This window comes from Chiloscyllium plagiosum, chromosome 17 (genome assembly GCF_004010195.1).
Source record: "Chiloscyllium plagiosum isolate BGI_BamShark_2017 chromosome 17, ASM401019v2, whole genome shotgun sequence".
Classification (NCBI taxonomy): Eukaryota; Metazoa; Chordata; class Chondrichthyes; order Orectolobiformes; family Hemiscylliidae; genus Chiloscyllium; species Chiloscyllium plagiosum.
In genome coordinates, this window is record NC_057726.1 from 26,087,669 (window position 1) to 26,107,948 (window position 20,280).

Here is a 20,280-nt window from a genome sequence, read left to right on the forward strand (position 1 = left end):
GTTGGGGCAGACAGGGGGACGGGGTTGGGGGTGGGTGGGGTTGGGGGGGCAGGGGAAGCGGGTTGGAGCGGACAGGGTTAGGGGCAGGGGCTCGCACACGAAGTGCTGCTGCCTAGTCTCCAGAACAGGGAGCAGACTTACCAGAAAACTCCGAGCCCCAGTGAAAATCAATTAACCGAATAATCAATTATCCGAACAAAATGGTGCCCACCTACCACGTTCAGATAATCGAGGTTCCTCTGTATTAGTCACTGTAAACTTGTTTGGGAACAGGTTACAAAGTAAAATAGACCCATGATGGAAAATGTGTTTTTCAACAAGTAAGAATATTATATTTGTGTTATGTGTTAACTAGGATAGTATTATAACTTGAGATATTTAATGGCAACTTTAATTAAAATGTTTGTGTATTCAGCTGTTGCACAAAGAAGATAATCTTGAGAAAGTGAAGAAAGAGCTTTTTGCTGTGACAGAAGAATCAAACCAACGTGCAGTGCAGCTCCTCAACAGTGCTGCAGAGAAGCAGAAGCTAGAAGCAGACCTGACTGACCTCCATGAGAAACACAATGTAACACAACAAGAGGTAACATTAATTCATAACTATAAAATCCACATCTGGCATTTTAGGGCTATGTTATGTTTCTATCAGAGTCTAGAGTGGGATGCTGAAAGAGTACAGCAGGTCAGGCAGCACCGAGAAGCAGGAGAATCAATTTTTCTGGCAAGAGCTCTTCATCCTGAAGAAGGGCTATTGCCCAAAATGTCAATTCTTCTGCTTCTCGGATGCTGCCTGTGTGCTTTTCCAGTATCCCACTCTTGACTCTGATCTTAAGTATCTGCAGTCCCCACTTTCTCCTGTTTCTGTCACTCACTTTTCTCTGCTATCCTGCTAATCTCCAGACTGCTCTTTTCTGCTAGTAACATATTTTACTAAAAGACACTTGTAACCTAAACTGTTTAACTTTATGTAACTCTTTCAGCTTTAATCCTTTCACCAGCAATTGGAAGTGAGGGAAGGGGAAGACATTGCAATTATTTGGGAAGAAGGGAAACACGCATAGTAACTATAGTGTAATGGCTGTGTTATTTGATACCAATCTCAAGACAAGACTACAGACTCAGACCATGAGTCTAAGACCAACCATGGAAGCTAATTAGTTTCAATTCATTGAATTAAATAAGTCTAGAATAATAAAGCTAGGATCAAAATGCTAGCCATTTTCACAGAAATCGATCTAGTTATCTAATGACCTCAAGAAGAAAATCTGTTGTTCTTACTCATTCAAGCCGACATGTAATTCCAGATCTACAGCAATCAAGTTGACACTTGACTTCCATATGAAATATCCAGTAAAGCTCTAAAATGAATCAAATATCTTTTGAGTAAAGCCAATAAAAAGAAAACCAGATGTATCATTTGGTATTGACCTAGATACTGCACATGACAAAGGTGGACCTAGCCCAATTAACCATGCATACTCCTCCTGACTAATATCTGGAATCCCTTGCCAAAATTAAAAGTGTTCACTCAAAGACTAGTCAAGCAAAAACCTGATTTAATCATGCTCACAAATTCTGTCTTTCTCTGAATGTCCTGTAGTCCTCTGTCACTATCCACCAACATGATGCATCCACCAGACACTTGCCCAGATGACATCAGGCCAAAAGTGAGCAAGGAAATCTCCTGCTGACTCGCATGCATTTAGAATGGGTGATAAATACTGGTCTTGCCAGTCCTCCTTATCTTCCACTAATGAATATAATAAATCGTAATAAGGCAAGAGTGAAACCACAGTGAGCAATGGAGAGATACACCTTCTGTAATTGCATGGGAATGGTGCCATGGAGGTGTAGGAGGTGTTGAGAGTGATTCATCTCTGACTTCTCCTTTCCCTCCCTTGAAATCTCCAATTCCATTTCTGGGGATAGGCTGGCTACCAAAATCCACCATTCGTCCACTGACTGCACAGTTACCTGGACTATACACTCCTGTAAGTCTCTATTCGATATCTCAGTTTCTCCTCTCCATTGCATCTGTTCTGATCATGCCAGCTTCCATTGTCATCAGAAAGGCTAGAATTTGTTACTCATCTCTAATTGCCCTTTAACTGATTGGCATGCTAGGCTACTTCAGAATCAATCATAGTTCTGTGGGTCTGGATTCATATGTGGACTAGACCAGGTAAAGATGGCAGATTTCCTTCGCACAAGAGCATTAGTGAACCAAATGGGTCTTTTAATGATTGTAATAGTCACCATGAAGCTAGCTTTCTTAATTTCAGATTTTATTGAATTACAGTTTCACCAGCTGACATGGTGGAATTTCAACCTGTGTTTCAAGAACATTAAGTGTGATGCTCTGAATTATCAGTCAAGTGGAATTACCACAACCTGTCCTACATTAAAATAAAAAAAAACTTGTTTTTTTAATGCATCTTTCACATCTTCAGGATGTCCTGAAGCATTTCATAGTCAATGAATTATTTTCACATGTAATTGTCATTAAAACCAATTTGCAAGGCTCCACAACCAGCAATAAGATAAATGATTAGCTCATCTGTTTCATGATGATAATTGAAAATTACTTTTTAAAATTATTCTTTGACTAAATTTGATGCCTTAATAATAGTGTAAATTTGATACAAATATGCTCACCTATAATTTATTTTAAACATGATGTAAATATCATGTGAGAAGTTAGGGTTTGGAGCCCAAAAAGTACTTACTTTAGTGCTAATTAGTAGGATTCACAAAGTATGTCATGACTAACCAAGTGAAATTTCTCAGTGATTAGAATTTCATGAGGGATGAAGTCATAAGGGGTTTTGATAAGTCTTAAATAGAATGATTGTGGAGTGTTCCATTTGTAAAACTTTAGTTTGTTTCCAGAAAAGGGAAAAAAATGGCTTATTAAGTATTTTGTAACTGTTGTAAGCAAATAAGCAGCTACAATGATGTCAGTCTGTAATTGTTGAGTCATACCTAGGGAAATATAATTTTTATTTCCATTGATATCTCACCGCACAAGTTTTATAATTTTTTACAGGACACTTAGAAAGACAGTTAAAGATAAATATATTAACTATTGTTTTTATTTCATTCTTTAGTAGCTAACAAGATCAATCTAAAACAAAATGAGGAAAGTGGACTGATAAAATTTCATTAACGGCTTTTCTACCGAGAAGTAGTTCATCTTAAATTTATGAGTACGAGAGTCTACAAAGAAGTCCAGATTACCCAATTTAATATTATGACTTTGGAGTTCTAGAATAGAATGTTAGTGCTTATTAAACTTCACAAAGATTTTTAATTGGTCTAAACATGTGTTTGAGCTCTTAGACCAGAATGTTATCATAAACCTAGCTCCTTATTTCATTCAACAGCATTGCATTTCTTTGCTATATGACAGGTCAACAGCAGGGGTCAGACTGTTTTGAAGCTGAAAACAGACTTGAAGACTGCAGAGGAAAACTTCAGAAGTGCAAAGGTGGAAGTAAGTGTTGTAAGAAGAATTGCTTTTAACTTTGACTTATGTTACTTTTTTGAAGAACCAAAGATCGAGCACGCTTCTAATACTTTTTAGTTATTTGAGAAAGGTACTTATTCATGAAGGACACCATGTATTTCTTAGAATGAACAATTTATCCTGACTACCAGTGTGCAGTCACACTATAGCCCCATGTCTATTTCTTCCATTATCCAAAAGTCACATTTATGAACATTGTCCTGAAATGAGACCAAGAAAAATCAACCTGTTGATCCACTTTATACAGAAACACAACTAGAGTAACAATTACTATTTTAATGTTTTGATGTCATCTATTATAAATCTGCTTGTTAACTCTATAAATATTTTTTGTGGTTTGTAATTAAGTTAAGCAGGGGATTTCACTTGCTTTGTGTTGAATCTTGGCCAGACATCCATCAAATTCTGTGTTTATCCTTTGTTATTTGGACGTAAAACCAAAGATTTGGCCATTGACTTATCCTCACATCTCTATATGTAGATTGAATGAGCTACCAGTTAAAATTTGCTACCAATCCTACTCAGATTAGAGAGCCTGAGAATGAATATGAACACAAGAAATTAACAGTTGGAAGACCAAATGGTGCAGTGAAGCCTCTTCCATTTTGTCATAGTGCAACTTAACATGCCAGATTGAATTTTACCAATTTCAGAGAGCTTAATGGACATTTTCTCTTTGAGCTCTGGATGGTTACCTCACAAAATTTTCCATTGTTACCCACTTAAAAATATGTAGTGCTGTAGCAACATCAGTTGAAAATGTTGCTGTTTAGTCAGCAACAGGAAAAGTGCAGAATAAAACAAACAAGAAAGCTACATTTGTTTCTGGGAATAAACGGGGACTGATTACTTGCAAACCACAAAAATGACTAGTAAATGAATGATGACTCATCTAATTCACATTTATTAGAAATGGATGTCAGTTAAGTTTTGTCTGGTTTGTTGCACCCAGTGCTGCATCAACACCACTCCATTATGTTGAAGGTGATATACTTGCTGCTTAAAGTTCTAATTTTTCTTCTCGGAAAACTGATTTTTCTCTCCTAGCTCTTCAGAGTTCACCAGTTTCTCTTTGCTTATTTTAGTTCAGCAGTTCACAATGTATGCTCCTTCTGGAATGTACTGCAGTCCCCCACCCTCTTATCTTTCCTTAGATAAGGGAAGCAATCTAATCACAGCTGTGGTATGATTAATGCCTTGTACAGTTTTAGTAAACTTCCCTATTTTCATACTCCACTCCCTTTGAAGTAAAGGTCCTATTCCATTTGCCTTCCCTTTTACCAGCTGAACTTGGACGCTAGTTTTCTTTTATGATTCCTGCACAAGGACTCCCAAATCCCTTAAATCTGTTGCTTTCTGCAGTATTTATCCATTTAAATAATATTCAGTGCCTCTATTCTTCCTGCCAAAGTACATAATATCATATTTTCCCACATTATCATTAACAAGTTTTTGCTAACTCACTAAATCTTTCTATATTTTTCAGCAAACTCTTTGAATCCTCCATCCCATTTTCCTTCCCACGTATTTTTAGGTCAATCACATATAATCCATTATACACCATAGCACACTTGCTTTCATGATTTGGAGATGCTGGTGCTTGACTGGAGTGTACAAAGATAAAAATCACACAACACCAGGTTATAGTCCAACAGGTTTATTTGGAAGCAATAGCTTTTGGAGCACTGCTTCTCTATCAGGTAGTTGAAGGAGCAGCACTCTGAAAGCTAGTGCTTCCAAATAAACTTGTTGGACTATCACCTGGTGTTGTGTGATTTTTTAGCATTTGCTTTCTTTATCCACGCCATTACGATACATTGTAAATAATTGTAGCCCAGTCTCATAAAATTCTAGTATCACTTTGATGGTCAACAGGACAGGATGGCCTCCCACCTTTCAGGTTACAAGCAGCATTTCCTGCTCCAAGGATACGTATGTCCAATCAGCCTTTCACTGAAGGCTAAAGCCTAAAGCCTTTATAAACCTCCAGTTTTGGAAGACGTTACTAAGCACAGACCTTGGAGATTCCTGCAACCAAAAACAAAATTAAAGAGAATGCTGGTTACAAGTCCTGCTCCAACAGATGGTACGATTCATAGAGTCTCTACAGTGTGGAAGCAGGTGATTCGGTCCATTGAGTCCAAAGACTATCTCACCCTGACACAGCCCCTGACTCAATCCCTATAACCCTGCATTTCCCTTGGCTAATCCACCTAGCCATCACATCCCTGGACACTATGGGCAATTTAGCATGGCCAATTCACCTAACCTGCACATCTTTGGACTGTGGGAGGAAACTGAAGCACCGAAGGAAATCTGCACAGACACTGGGAAAATGTGCAAACTCCACATAGCCAATCACCTGAGGATAGAATCGAACCTGGGTCTCTGATGTTGTGAGGCAGTAGTGCTAAACACTGAGCCACTCTGCTGCCCTCCGTAACTGTATCCCAGGACATCTTCGGTTTCTGTTGGAAATGTGCCTTGCTTTTCTGGAGAAAATGGCATTGATCGCCATAGACTCTGGGTCTCCTGTAACTGCTCTGTATCCTGAGGGGACCTTCAGCTGCAACTTCTTCAAGTAGAAACTGTTCAGCAGCCCCGGAAGGTTGCTGTTGTTCCACACTTACTGGCATACTTGTTCCTTCTCAAGTTACCTTCACAGATTTTCAAGAAGTACAGGATGGCTGGTTCACTTTTATGAAAAGTCCAATGCTTATTAGTTAACAGTCACAGCTCACAGCAACCACTGAAGGAAAGAGAATCTTATTTTCTTCAGCTTTAAAGTAGCGTTTTTTGCAGAGACCAGGGAGAGCACCTGAGCTGGTGTTGTCTAATGGCTTATCACCATTCTATTCCCAGCTTATCACCATTCTATTCTCCAGCTACCTGAGAATCAATCCCGTAGTAATTAGAATGCAGAAGGCTTTTGTCATTGATAACTGATCACTAGTCCACAAATCATTCAGCTCCTTGCTGATGGCTGATTCTTCATTAATACACAGTGTTGGCTCAAACTCATGTGCAAACTACACTTCAACAATTGCTTGAATGTGCAGCTGTGTGAATGGTGCTTGCAATGAGTAACAAAAGTAGAAGTTGCTGGAAAAGCTAAGCAAGTCCGGCAGCATCTGTAAAGCAAAATCAGAGTTAATGTTTCAGTTTCAGTGACCCTTCCTCAGGATGCAGAATGCTTGCAGTGAGTGTCAGGTTATTTGCTTTTGCGACCTGCATTAATTCTTCAATAATTCTTGGTTTCTAAAACAGTTCTTTTTAAAATTTTTCTTCACAATTAAAAGTACAGAAAAATAAATGGTCTTCACATGTGTGGTCACCTTCTAAGTACCTTCATGGCACATCTCCAATCTGCTCACAGGGTGCTGCACATCATGCTGTGCTGCCAACTATCATTGTAGGAGTGAAGAAAGTGAGGGGTGCGAAGGCTGGAGTAATGTTTTCTATTTTATATTAATTTTGGCCACAGGGCTGCAGAGCTGAGGAAGACTTTCTGTCTCGACCCCCTCAGGAACTAACAACCTCCAAAGTTCCTGGTACAATTCCCAATCAAGTCTGGGTCCCCATTCTAAAAAATGGGAAGTGCACACAGCAGTATTTAGTGGCCTGATTATGGAGCCAGAATTTTTCCTGCCTCTGCACATGACCCAGGAATGAAAATCTATACCTTAGTCTCTTAAATCCCAGGTACAGTGTTGAGAATATCATGTTTTATAAATAGACACCAAGATAGAATTATGTTAGTAATTTGAAGGATACAAAGTCAGCATGCTGCCTGGATGTAAGGCAAATGTCATAATATGAGTTGATGGGGGAAAGGTATATGGGAAGCCATTGTAGGATTGGATTTCGAGGTTCTCCTAAAAGTTAACCCTGAGTGAGTTTTGCGCAGATTTGTAGCTCGGTTGAGGTTCTGGATATAGGTTTGCTCGCAGAGCTGGAAGGTTTGTTTTCAGACGTTTCATCACTATACCAGGTAACATCTTTGGTGAGCCCCTAAATGAAGCACTGGTGGTATAGCCCGCTCTCTATTTATGTGTTTGGGTTTCCTTGGGTTAGTGATGTCATTTCCTGTGGTGACAGCATTTCCTATAGTGAATGCATTTCCTGTTCTTTTTCTTAGGGGATGGCAAATGGGATCCAAGTCAATGTTTGTTAATAGAGTTCCAACTAGAATGCCATGCTTCTAGGAATTCTCGTGCGTGTCTCTGTTTGGCTTGTCCTTGGATAGATATGTTGTCCCAGTCGAAGTGGTGTCCTCATCCGTATGTATGGATACTAGTGACAGTGGGTCATGTCTTTTTGTGGCTAGTTGATGTTCATATATCCTGGTGGCTTGTTTTTTTTTTTTTGCCTGATTGTCCAATGTATTGTTTGTTACAGTTCCGTATGTATGGATACTAGTGACAGTGGGTCATGTCTTTTTGTGGCTAGTTGATGTTCATATATCCTGGTGGCTTGTTTTTTTTTTTGCCTGATTGTCCAATGTATTGTTTGTTACAGTTCTTGCAAGGTATTTTGTAAATGACATTAGTTTTGCTTGTTGTCTGTATAGGGTCTTTCAAGTTCATTAGCTGCTGTTTTAGTGTGTTGCTGGGTTTGTGGTTTACCATGATGCCAAGGGGTCTGAGTAGTCTGGCAGTCATTTTCAAGATACATTTGATGTGGGGGAGAGTGGCTAGGATTTCTGAATGTGTTTTGTATACTTTGGGTTTGTTGCTGAGAAATCGGTGGACTGTGTGCATTGGGTACCCGTTCGTTTTGAATACATTGTAGAGATGATTTTCTTCTGCTCTTCGTAGTTCCTCTGTGCTGCAGTGTGTGGTGGCTCCTTTTCCTGGAAGAATTCCTAGAAGCCTGACATTCCATCCAGAACTTTATTAACAAACACATTGACTTGGATCCCATTTGCCATCCCCTGAGAAAAAGAACAGTAAGTGCATTCACCATAGGAAATGCTGTCACCACAGGAAATGACATCACCAACCCAAGGAAACCCAAACACATAAATAGAGAGCGGGCTATACCACCAGTGCTTCATTTAGAGGCTCACTAAAGATGTTAACTGGTATGGTGACAGAACGTCTGAAAATGAACCTTCCAGCTCAGCTTCCAACCCACATCCAAGATATCCCTGAATGTCATGGACAAGTCAGTCTGCCAAGATGTGAGACAGAGAGGAACAGATACAGCCAGTAAATCTCACTTATGAGGAATAATTAATAATTCATATTTCTTTCTGTTCTGCAGCTCGCATTCCAGAAAACAGAAATAGTTCATAAGAAGACAGAGATAAACAGTCTGCTGACTGAAGTACAGGGCTTACGTGATGCTTGCAAAGAACGTGATAAGAAAATGAGTCAACAGGAGCAAGCTATACTGAACCTGCAGCATGAGCTAAAAATCAGTAACCAACAGGTGAAAGACAATGTTTTGCATGAGATGGAAGATAAGACCCTTAATTAAATCATAGTGGTTGCTTTTTTTTATCTGAAGAGTAAATGTATGACTTAGAACTGAAGTCAATATCGTATCATGTAATTTCCATAATGTATTTTCAGATTCTTTACTCTTAGAGTAATGCCATAGTTCCTGAAGAATTTGAGCATCAGAAAATTGCCACATGATAACTACAGACAGAGAGATAGAAAGAAAAATGAAATCAATGTAATTAAGGGTTCCTTGATCTAGTTTATTTTTAATAATTTGGAGGTGCCGGTGTTGGACTGGGGTGGACAAAGTTAAAAATCCCACAACACTGGCTTTCAGAGCACTGCTTCTTCATCAGGTGGTTGTGGAGTATAACATTGTAAAAAAAGTTCTGAGATTTACATATCGAAGAACTGAAATGAACATGGTCATTCTAAAAGATGAGAGACTTAACAAACTATCCAGGTCTTTTTCAATATATAATTTCAGTTGCATCACACTGTAATCTTTTGCTATAAGTTCTGTGTCTTACAATCTTATACTCCACAACGACCTGATGAAGGAGTAGCACTCCAAAAGCTAGTGCCTCCAAATAAACCTGTTGGACTATAACCTAGTGTTGTGTGATTTTTAACTTTATTTTTAATGACATTCATGTGCACCCCCATTTGTAATAAATCTTTAATTATGTTGTTTTTTTTATGGGATTGGGTCTGCTACCAAGCTGAAGTTTGCATTTCAACAATTGCTTGAATGTACAGTTGTGTAAACGGTGCTTGCAATGAGTAACAAAAACAGAAGCGAACAGTGGAACTCGCTTAAGGGACTGAATGGCCTATTCCTGTTCCCGTGTTCTTATGATTTAAAGCATTCAAATAGTTAAAGCGTTTTCTTCGTTCTTCTTGATGTGCTTTGAAAACACTCCTCAAATGTAATTCTGACCACCTGTTTTAAGTGAAGTTGCATTACAGCATTGTTGCACAAATTTGATTCTCAAAATGCCTTACAATCATTATAGCATTCTACTAGACTGTTTGGCCTCTCATCTCCATTCCAGCTGTCTGCAAGGGCACTCCATGAGCTAATCCCACTCCTCCACCCTTACCTTTTGACGTGATTATCCATTTCCCTTTTGAAAGCCCAAATTGTACCTGCTTCCACAGGCTCTCAGTGCATTACGGATCCTAACCACTCGCTGCATAAGTGTCCTTTTCCGGAAGTCATCTTTCCTTCTTTTGTCAGTCATCTTAAGTTGTTGTTCCTGGATGTCAATTCATCCACAAATAGGAACAGCTTCCCTATCTAATCTATCTTCACCACTCATGATTTTGAATACCTCAACAAATCTCAATAGACAATAGATTTCTCCTTGATTTCTTCAATTGACCCGCCAAAGTTCCCAAGACGCTGAAAAACTTCACTTTTTTATCAATTGAGATGAAATATGCCGATGTTGAAAGCTAAGAGACAAAAAGTCTAGACTTTCCTGTTCCCATTACCAAACATCGCAAAGTACTTTACAGTCAATAGAATACTTTTGGTAAATGTTTCTCAGGACACTAGGTATGTCTCCCCTCCTCTTCAAAGTAGTGCTGCGATCTTTTACATCCACTTCAGAAGGCATTCAGTTTAACAACTCATCCATTCCAACATATGGAATTTGCCGGACACCATGGTGATCCACAGTGAAAATATCTGTAGCAAGCGTTTTCAGTTCAAGCAACCTCAGATCCAAGTTGAGAATCTGCAGTCTGATCTGCAGACATTGTGCAACATCAGAGAGGCAGAAAGTTACCTGGATACTTTGCTCCAGGAGGCAGTCACATCCCTTAAGATTTAAACTTGGCCTGTGATCAAGGATAGGAAGGTGTAGTTGTAGATCAGAGCTAAGGAGCAGCTCTCAGGGAGTCTTGGTCCCTTTCAATTGTCTAACACTTTTTGAGCGGGTGCAGTGGCTCAGTGGTTAGCATTGCTGCCTCACAGTATCAGGGACACAGGTTCAATTCCAGCCTCAGACATCTGTTTGGAGTTTGCATGTTCTTCCCATGTCTGCATGGATTTCCTCCACATGGTTCGGTTTCCTTCCACAGTCCAAAGGTATGCAGGTTAGGTGGATTGGCCATAGCGTCCAGGGGTATGCAGGCTAGGTGGATTGGCCTTGGAAAATGCAGTGTTACAGGGATAGTGTGTGGCGAGGGATGAGATGCTATTCGGAGAATCAATGTAGACTCGATGGGCTGAATGGCCATTGTAGGGATTCTGTGATTATATATTCTGTTTCAAGCTTTGTGGATGAGAGTGTGGATTGCAGGGAGGCTGAGTGATCTGACCACAACACCATGGTACAGGGAGTAATTCAAGTAGAAGGAGGAAATAGGAATGTAGTAGTGGCCATGAGCATAAGCCTTGAATGTTGCATTGACTGCCCGGTGCCAGGGTTAAAGACTTCTCCTTGAGAGGATCTCTAAGCGGGAAGGGAAGGATCCAGTTATTTTCATCCACATTTGTACTGATGATATTGGAAAGGGTGTTCTGCTGAATGATTTTGAACAGTTAAGAGCTAAACTAAATGGTAAACCTCCAAGATGATAGTTTTAAGATGACTGCCTAAGCCATGGAAAAATTGGCATGGGTTAAATAAAGTCAAGGAATTAAGTGAAATAAGTAAAGGAAAAATGTTAAATACAGCAAACTTTGTTTTAATTGGCACTTTATGAACCGGTTCTTTCGATAAACTGGAAAAAAAATTATATACCTCAAATACCGAACGTTTACTGTATTCCTGTGGTCTCTGCGATGTCTTAGTCAGTTGAGAGTATAACTGAGAAGCTGTCTGCTGGAAAGTTTTATTTAAGGCAAAATTGCATTATTATTTAAGTGATTTGAGCTGTAAATAAAGTTTATCAATGATGTATATATCCCCTACTTTACTTAGTGTGTGTTTTTACATTGATTATGTGGACCCCTTGATCAAGCAGGATATTTGATCAGTTGGCACACTCCTGGTTCCATAGGTGCCAGTTAATTAAAGGTTTGCTGTATATGTTTCAAAGATTGGTGTGGGAGGAATGAGTTTCAGTTCTTGGGGCACACGCACCAGTGCTGAGGTAGAAGGGAGCTGTTCTGGTAATACTGGCTTCACTTGAATCATGCTGAGACCAGTGTTCTGGCAAGTTGAATAACTAGGGCTCAAGAGTGGGCTTTAAACTAATTCAAAGGGAGCAGGATTCAGGACCAGGGTGATGTCATCTTGCAAATAGATGTGGCACATTGTAGGGTATCTATTTTGACAATGATACCCAAGGTGGGATGAAAAGGAACAGAGAATACAAGGGATAATAAGGTAATGTAAAATAGATCATGGGTGACTTTAAGTTGGGTAAATCAAATTGGCAGAGGTAGACACAATGAAGAATTTGTTGAGTACCATCAGAAGAATGGTTCATGTATTGAATGAACCTCCAAAGGAAGTGATGGATATAGGTACAGTTACAATGTTTAAAAGACATTTGGATAAGTACATGAATAACAAATGTTGGGAGGGATATGAGCCAAGCCCAGGCAGGTGGGACTAGTTTAGTTGGGATAATGGTCATCATGGACTGATTGGACCAAAGCTTTCTGTGCTATATGACTCTATGACAGTTTTCTAGAACAATGTGTTGTGGATCCAACCAGGGATCAGGCTCCTTAGGGTCTGGTAATGCATAATGAGGTATGTTTGATAAATGATCTCAGAATAAAAGGTTTCTGAGGGAACATTGATCATAACATGGTAGAATTTAGAACTGAATTTGAGAGTGAGAAAGCTAGATCAGAAACAATTGTGCAAAACTTAAAGAAGGGTAATTATATAGGAATGAGGGCAGAGTTGACTGGAGTAGACAAGGAAAGGAGTTTAACAGAATAAAAGTTCGATAAACAATGACATATCTCAATGCGGAAAAAGGGTTTGAGGGAGAAGATAAGCAACCATGGTGAAACAGAGAATTTAAGGACAGTATCAAATTGAAAGAAAAAGCATGTAATGTAGCAATGATTAGTGTAAATCAGAGGATTGAAAAAGTTTTAAAAGCTAACAAACATGCCTTGAACAAAAGGGAGAAATTGAACTGTGAGAGAAAACCAGCAAGAAACATTAAAACCAACCGTAAGAGCTTCTTTAAATCGATGAAAAAGAAGCAAGTGACAACAATTAGTGTAAAGTCCTTAGAAAATGAGGCCATGAAAATAATAATGTGGAGCCAGAAAATGGCAGAAAGTTGAACAAATATTTTTCATCAATCTCCACAGTAGAGGATACAAATTGTGTTCAGAAATACTAAATAACCAAGCAGCTAAGGTGTCAGGGATGGGGGGAATAAACACAATAACTATCACCAGAAGAAATAATAAGCCGCAAGGCTAGTAGGTCTCCTGGCCCTAATAGGAAGTAGCTGCAGAGCTAGTGGGTGCACAGGTAGTATCTTCCAAAAATGCCTCGGTTCTAAAACATTTCCAAAGGAATGAAAAACTGTGAATGTAACACACTTATTCAAAAAGAAGGGAAACAAAGAACAAGTAACTATAGGCCAGTTAGCTTATCACCTGTCATTGGGAAAATATTAGTCTTTTATAAAAGATATAATAGCAGAGCATTTATAAATGCAAAATAAAGAAGCAGAGTCAACATGGCTTTATGGAAGGAAACCAGATCGGAAAAACCTAATGCATTCCTTTGAGGAGGTAACAAACAAATAGATAAAAAAGCACCAGTGGATGTAATATATTTGGATTTCCAAAAGACATTTGATAAGGTACCACACACTATGCTACTCAATAAAATGAGACCTTGTTATCGATGGTAGTACATAAGTGTGGATTGAGGATTGGCTGACAAAAGACAGAAAGTCGGTGATAAAGGGTTTTCAGGATGGCAACGTGCAACTAGCAGAGTACCAGAGGGATCAGGGCTGAGGCTACAATTACTCATAAGATATATCAATAACTTGGATGATGGAAGTTAATGTACTACAGCCAAATTTGTAAATAACACAAAAACAGGTGGTAAAACAAATGGTGATGATAACCTAAGGAGTCTTCAGCAGAATAGAAACATGTCAAATGACTGGGAAAATGCAATGTGGGAAAATATGAGGTTATGCACTTTGACTGAAAGAATAGAAAAGCTAAATATTATTTAAATATGGACGGCAGAAAGCTGCATTTGGGGTGCATGTGCATAAATCACACAAAAAAACTGCCATCCATTCATTGAATAAATGGAGAATTTATCTTGATTTAAGAGAATGGAGTTTAAAAATAGGAACCTGTTACTAAAATTATCAACGCTCTCGTCATAGACTAGTGGAAGTCTCTGAATAGTTTTGATTCCCTTCTTTAAGGAAAGATACACTGGCATTGGAAACAGTCCAGAGAAAGTATATTTTATTCATTTTGTGGGACATGGGCATTGTTGGCTGACGAGCATTTATTGCCCGTCCCTAGTTACCCACAATTAAATTCTCAGGCAACAGATATTCTGCCAGCTTAAAGCTACTGGTCAGTCAGAGGCTGGTTACATCTTCTTATAGGTGGATGGAGTATTGGCAGATGGCAACAATGCATCCACCAGAATTCCAGAATCATCACTAGGTTGATCCTGGGTATAGAGGGATTGTCTTATCAGGAGAGATTGAGTAGGTTGATCTTGTAGCCATTGAATTTAGAAGAATGAGAGGAGACTGAATTGAAACATAGGATTCTTAGGGAGCTTGAGAGTAGACACAGAGATTGTTTACCCTTATTTGAGAGTGCAGAACCAGAGGAAATGATCTCGGATTAAAGGGTCACCCAGTTAAGACAAAATTAGAAGGATTTTTTTTCTCTCAGAGGGTACTGAATCAGTAGAACGGCATGGAGGGCTATTGAGGCTGGATCATTTTATATATATATATATATATATATATATTCATGATAAGATGGACTGATTACTAATCAGTAAGGGAATCAAGGAATTTGGGGAAAAGGAAGGAAAGTGAAATTGAGGATTATCAAATCAGTCACGATCTCATCAAATGGCAAAACAAGATCATTGGGCCAGCCTCTGCTCCTGCATCTTATGATCTGAAAGACAGCTCCTTTCTTACTGCAGCACTCCCTCTGCCCTACACTGGAATGATAGCTGTGATTTTTGTGGGCCAATTCTAGAGTGTGACTTGAATCCAAAACCTTATGATTCAGAGACAAGAGTGCTATCAATTGAAGCACAGTTGGTATTGGATTGTAGCATTTTCCTTGAAATGTATAACAAAAATTTGGCAGACTATTACAAATCTAAAATGAAGCAAGTTTGATGTTCTTGTCATTTGTACAGAAAGTTTCTAGCTCCTTATGTCTTACATGTCTTACATGTCTTACATTATGTCTTCCTTCCCAACTCTAATATCATCCAGAGATCAAAATTCAAGATTCTTCCGCCATAATGGAGTAGAGAAGATGTCAATTTAAACAATTTTAAAGGTTTACAAAAGCTGTTGTAAAGATACTAGCTTTCGAGGACAATTTCTGCTGAGTTCTGATTAAAGGCACAGTTTAATGGGAGTGATTTCTTTATGAGATGAAGCCACAGGCAATTCTTCAGCAATGTCTTATCATTCAGGGAAAAAAAATCAAGCGTGACTATGTTGGTGTGCTCTTTTAATTTCTGTGCATCAGGGAAAGAAGCTTTAAAAAAGTCTGAGCATAGAGATGAATATGGTAGCTTTAACCCTACCCACCTGGAGAAAACTCGGCAACCAGTTAAAGTCTCACAACTCATCCATTGGAAAACTGCACTGTTCTCTCATGCTTACCCTCACAACATCAACAATGTCTTCTTTTCCTGCAAGTGTATGGTCATAATGATGTCATCGTAAACCGGTTGCAGTTTGAGCTGAGGGCCTGAATGAAGAAGACACTGGAGATTTTCCTTTTGGTGATGAGAGGGGCAAGTATAGCCAGGGTCAAAAGAAGCCCTGCAGACAAGTATTTTTACTTACTTCTGGAGTCAGGAGAAGTGAAACCAAGGCTTTGTCAGTTTAGTTTGAAATCAGATTGCAATTCTAAAGATCGTATCTTTTCATTTTTCTGTTTTTGATTGTGAATGAAATTGGAACAGGGCTGTTTTAAAAACCAAGGATTATGGAAAGGATTTCTACACTTTTAAAACAAAAGTTACTGAATTTCTTTATGAGTAGTGTTTACATTGCTGCTTTGTTCAATCAGTGGAGGAGGTTGTTTACAAGTTGACAGGCACCAGGGTATGTTCACAAAGTGAGATTTGTTTTCAGCAAGGAGCCAATGGGTTTGTGGAGTGGTGGCCTGTTGTCAATGACAAAAGCCATCAGCCTACCAATAACTATGTGGTTGGTTCCTGAGTAGTTGAACAGTTGTGAGTATCAGTGAGATTATCAGAAGCCTTCAGACCTCAAGAAGAGGAGGTAGTGTGTCTGAACAGGAGAAAGTACCTGAATCTTGAAGAAAATCTGTTATCTTCACCAGTTGCTATAAAATGTTGTTTCTAACCAATTAGTTAGAGACTTTGTAATTTATGAACCAGTCACTCTGTTAAAATAAAATTCCATTTTCTTTTCCAAGAAAGAGATAGATAGAGCTCTTATAGATAAAGGCATCAAGGGGCTGGAGTTGGGGAAGGGGAGGGTTAGGGTGCTGAGTTCACTCATCAGCCATGAGTATCTGAATAGTGGAGCAGGCCCGAGGGATCTAATGGCTTATTCCTGTTCCAATTGAATTGAATAATCTTTATTTTCACTGAATGAGTGCAGTGAAAAGTTTGTAATGTCACCCATTTGGTGCCAAGTTAGGTACAGGGTACCTTGGTACAGAATACTTACATGTTTGTTACAGACTTGTACAGAGAATCATAAATAAAGTTCAGCATTAGAGCAAGGAATACGGAAGTTTTCTTTTTTTTAAAACCTCAATTTTTAGTATATATACCAAGTCCTTGGGACTCACCTGAACTCACCGTGCCCACACTGGCCTTACCTGAGACTCACCTCCAGGCCTCGCTTGGGCTCACCGCTCCCACAGTCATGTCTCCGGGCCTTACGTGGGCTTCTATTTCTATATTTCCATGAAAGAGTTGAACAACAGCAAGTCCTGACAAGCAGGAGAATCATATCAGTGAATCCCATGTACAGGGGCCATTTAACTGCCTTCCCAGTTTTTATTCCCTCCACCCATACCAACAGTTTTTTTTGTCTGTATGTGTGTGAGTAGGGCAAGTTTTGAAAGGGGATTAGAGTTTTAATTAGTGGATTTATGTGTCACATTTCATATGGGAGAATGGTTTTCATTATATGAATATTGCCATAGTGCATGGGTTGTACTCTGTGGTCTTAAGTCCTTGTTGTCCAGTAGCCACACTTGGGTGACTCAAATACAAATGCACAGAATGAAGAACATCATGACTATGGCCAAGATATTTTGTTTTATTCATTTGTGCGATGTGGGTATCACTGGTTGGACCAGCATTTTCTATTCATCCCTAGTAACACTGGAGACAGGTGGTAATGAGCTGTCTTCTTCAACTGCTGTAGTACATGAAGTAATATGATTAGGAAGGGAGTTCCAGAATTTTGATCCAGCAACTGTGAAGGAACAACAATAGATTTCCAAGACAAGGTGGTGAGTAGCTTGGACAGGTATTTGCAGGCCATATATTTGCTGCCCTTTCCTTTCTTAATGGAAGTGGTTATGGATTTGGAATGTGTTGTCTAAGGAACCTTGGAAACTTTCTATAGGCATCTTGTTGTTTGTACACACTGCTGTTACATTGGTGTTGAAGGGAGTGGAAGTTTGTGGATGCGGCCAAAAAGACTGTTCAGTGCCTCCAGCCTTGCAGAAGGGTTATTTTTCATATCCTGACGCTGCTATCTACAGAGGTCAACAAGTTCTATACACTGAACATCAACATAATCCACTAAGGACTTGATTCCTATCTCTAGATAGCTTCTTGTTAGTTGGTTGAAAATGTACTTCTCCATGGTGAGTTTTTGCTGAGGGTTTGCTGAAACTCTGAGATCTCTTTGTAGGATTAAAGGTGGGGCGGCATGGTGGCTTAGTGGTTAGCACTGCTGCCTCACAGCAGCAGGGTCCTAGGTTTGATTCCAGCCTTGGGCGACTGTCTGTGTGGAGTTTGCACATTCTCCCCTTGTCTGCATGGGTTTCCTCCAGGTGCTCCAGTTTCCTCCCACAGTCCAAAGGTTTGCGGGTCAGGTGAATTGCTATGCTAAATTGGCCATAGTGTTAGGTGCAATAGTCAGAGGGAAATGGGTCTGGATGGGATACTCTTCGGAGGGTTGATGTGGACTGGTTGAGCCGAAGGGCCTGCTTCCACACTGTAGGGAATCTAATCTAGAAAGGTCTCTTTCTAGTTCCAAAATTCTGGTTGTTGCAGATTTTGCAGTCACTTTACTGGTTGTGAAATTTATTCAGAAGTTCATTTACTTTTATTAGTATTTGTACCAATACAGTGTTACTTACTTGCTTCCCAGCAGTAGTCTGGCTTTGTACTTTGGAAGGAATTTCTTTATCAAGCAATGCTGCCTCTGGTTCTCCTTAATAGTTTTCATGCAATAAGTCAACAAACTTTACTTCCTCCTATCCTCTTCAGTAAAGAATTGATTTTCCTTGGAAGAGATAACTGGGTTTTGAAAAAATGTGTGCCAAGCCCAAAGAGATACACAAACATTTTTCTTCTCGATAACTAGGTTCTGAAAGAGCTGGTGGCTTTTTGCCTACCATTTCCAGTTTCTGTTTTAAGAGAAATCATGTTTTTTTTCCCCCCACCCTCTTGTATTACTTGAACCAAAGTGTTTTCAGAGTCCACTAAATGAAGAATGTCTAAAATCAGACAATCAATTCCACTCAATAAAAAAGTCATAAAGGTTATAAGCTACTTACAAGGTCTCCATAATCTACTTTTCTTTGCTGTGTAGCATTGTAAGCATCCAGCCTCTTCAATTTTTGAACTTAGAGTCCCAAATTTTAATGGAGGATGTTCTGAGATTTCTGGTCTCAACTATACTCGAGCATTCAAAAGAATCAATAAATCTATTTTGGTATCTAAGTTAAAAGATGTTCCTCTGACATTTACTTTAATACCTGCATTCCAAAATTCATCCTATTGGACAGTACATCAAGGAAATTGAAATCTTGCTGTGGGCTTGTGACACACCCAGGAAGAGTTAATCTTGTTCTGATGGGGCTCCCACAGATTGTTGTTATGTGTTTACTTTTCAGTTGCATTAGTTGCCACTGCAACTACAGGGGACGCATTCAGCCCTCATTCTATCGAAGTGCGTCTGATGCCACTACCAAGTCATTGAATTAACCAAAGTATTGGACCAACAATGTTCAAGTATTGTAAATTAATTAAATTCAATCCTGCAATTGCAAGGAGGCAATGGCCATATAGTACTAATGCTAGATTATTAATCTAGAGACTCAGGTAATGTTCTGGGGACTTGAGTTTGAATCCAACTAAGGCAGATAGTGGAATTTGAATTCAATAAAAATCTAGAATTAAAAATCCGATAATGATCATGAAACCGCCATTGATTGTTGCAAAAATCCATTTGGCTCACTAATGTTTTTTACAGAAGGAGACTGTTGCCCTTATCTAGCCTTGCCTTCATATGATTTCAGACCCACAGCAATATAGTTGATTCTGAACTCCCCTCTGGGCAATTAGGTTGAGGCAATAAATGCTTGCCCACTGACACCCACATCATGTGCTGAATTTAAGCAAACACAATTTTCACATTGACCTCGCCCTAAAAGTTGTTGCAGAGCAGCAGATGGGAGAGAGGCAATTAGGGTCAGAAACAGGGCAACCAGCCAAGCAAAACAGTGACACCCTCCTTCGACTGACTGAACTGGTCCTCACTCTGAACAACTTCTTTTTCCAATCCTCCTACTCCCTCCAAACCAAACAAGTAGCCATGGGCACCCACATGGGCCCCAGCTATGCCTGCCTCTTCGTAGGATATGTGGAACAGCCAATCTTCCGCAGCTACACTGGCACCAGCCCCCACCTTTTCCTCCGCTACATCGATGACTGTATTGGCGCTGCCTCGTGCTCCCATGAGGAGGTTGAACAGTTCATCCACTTTACCAACACCTTCCACCCCGACCTCAAATTTACCTGGACCATCTCAGACTCCTCCCTCCCCATCCTAGACCTCTCCATTTCTATCTCGGACGACCGACTCAACACGGACGTATACTATAAACCGACTGACTCCCACAGCTACCTAGATTAC

The 20,280-nt window shown here is 39.5% G+C and overlaps 1 protein-coding gene across 6 annotated transcripts in view; it reads left to right on the forward strand.

The window, feature by feature from the left end:
* Positions 1-20,280, forward strand: part of LOC122558290 (polyamine-modulated factor 1-binding protein 1) — a 488,574-nt gene that overhangs the window by 236,724 nt on the left and 231,570 nt on the right. For all 6 annotated transcript variants that reach the window (XM_043706693.1, XM_043706694.1, XM_043706696.1 and 3 more), the window contains 3 exons: positions 416-583; positions 3,410-3,493; positions 8,792-8,959. In XM_043706693.1, the coding sequence (XP_043562628.1) occupies positions 416-583; positions 3,410-3,493; positions 8,792-8,959 (420 nt within the window). The remainder of the gene's footprint in view (positions 1-415; positions 584-3,409; positions 3,494-8,791; positions 8,960-20,280) is intronic.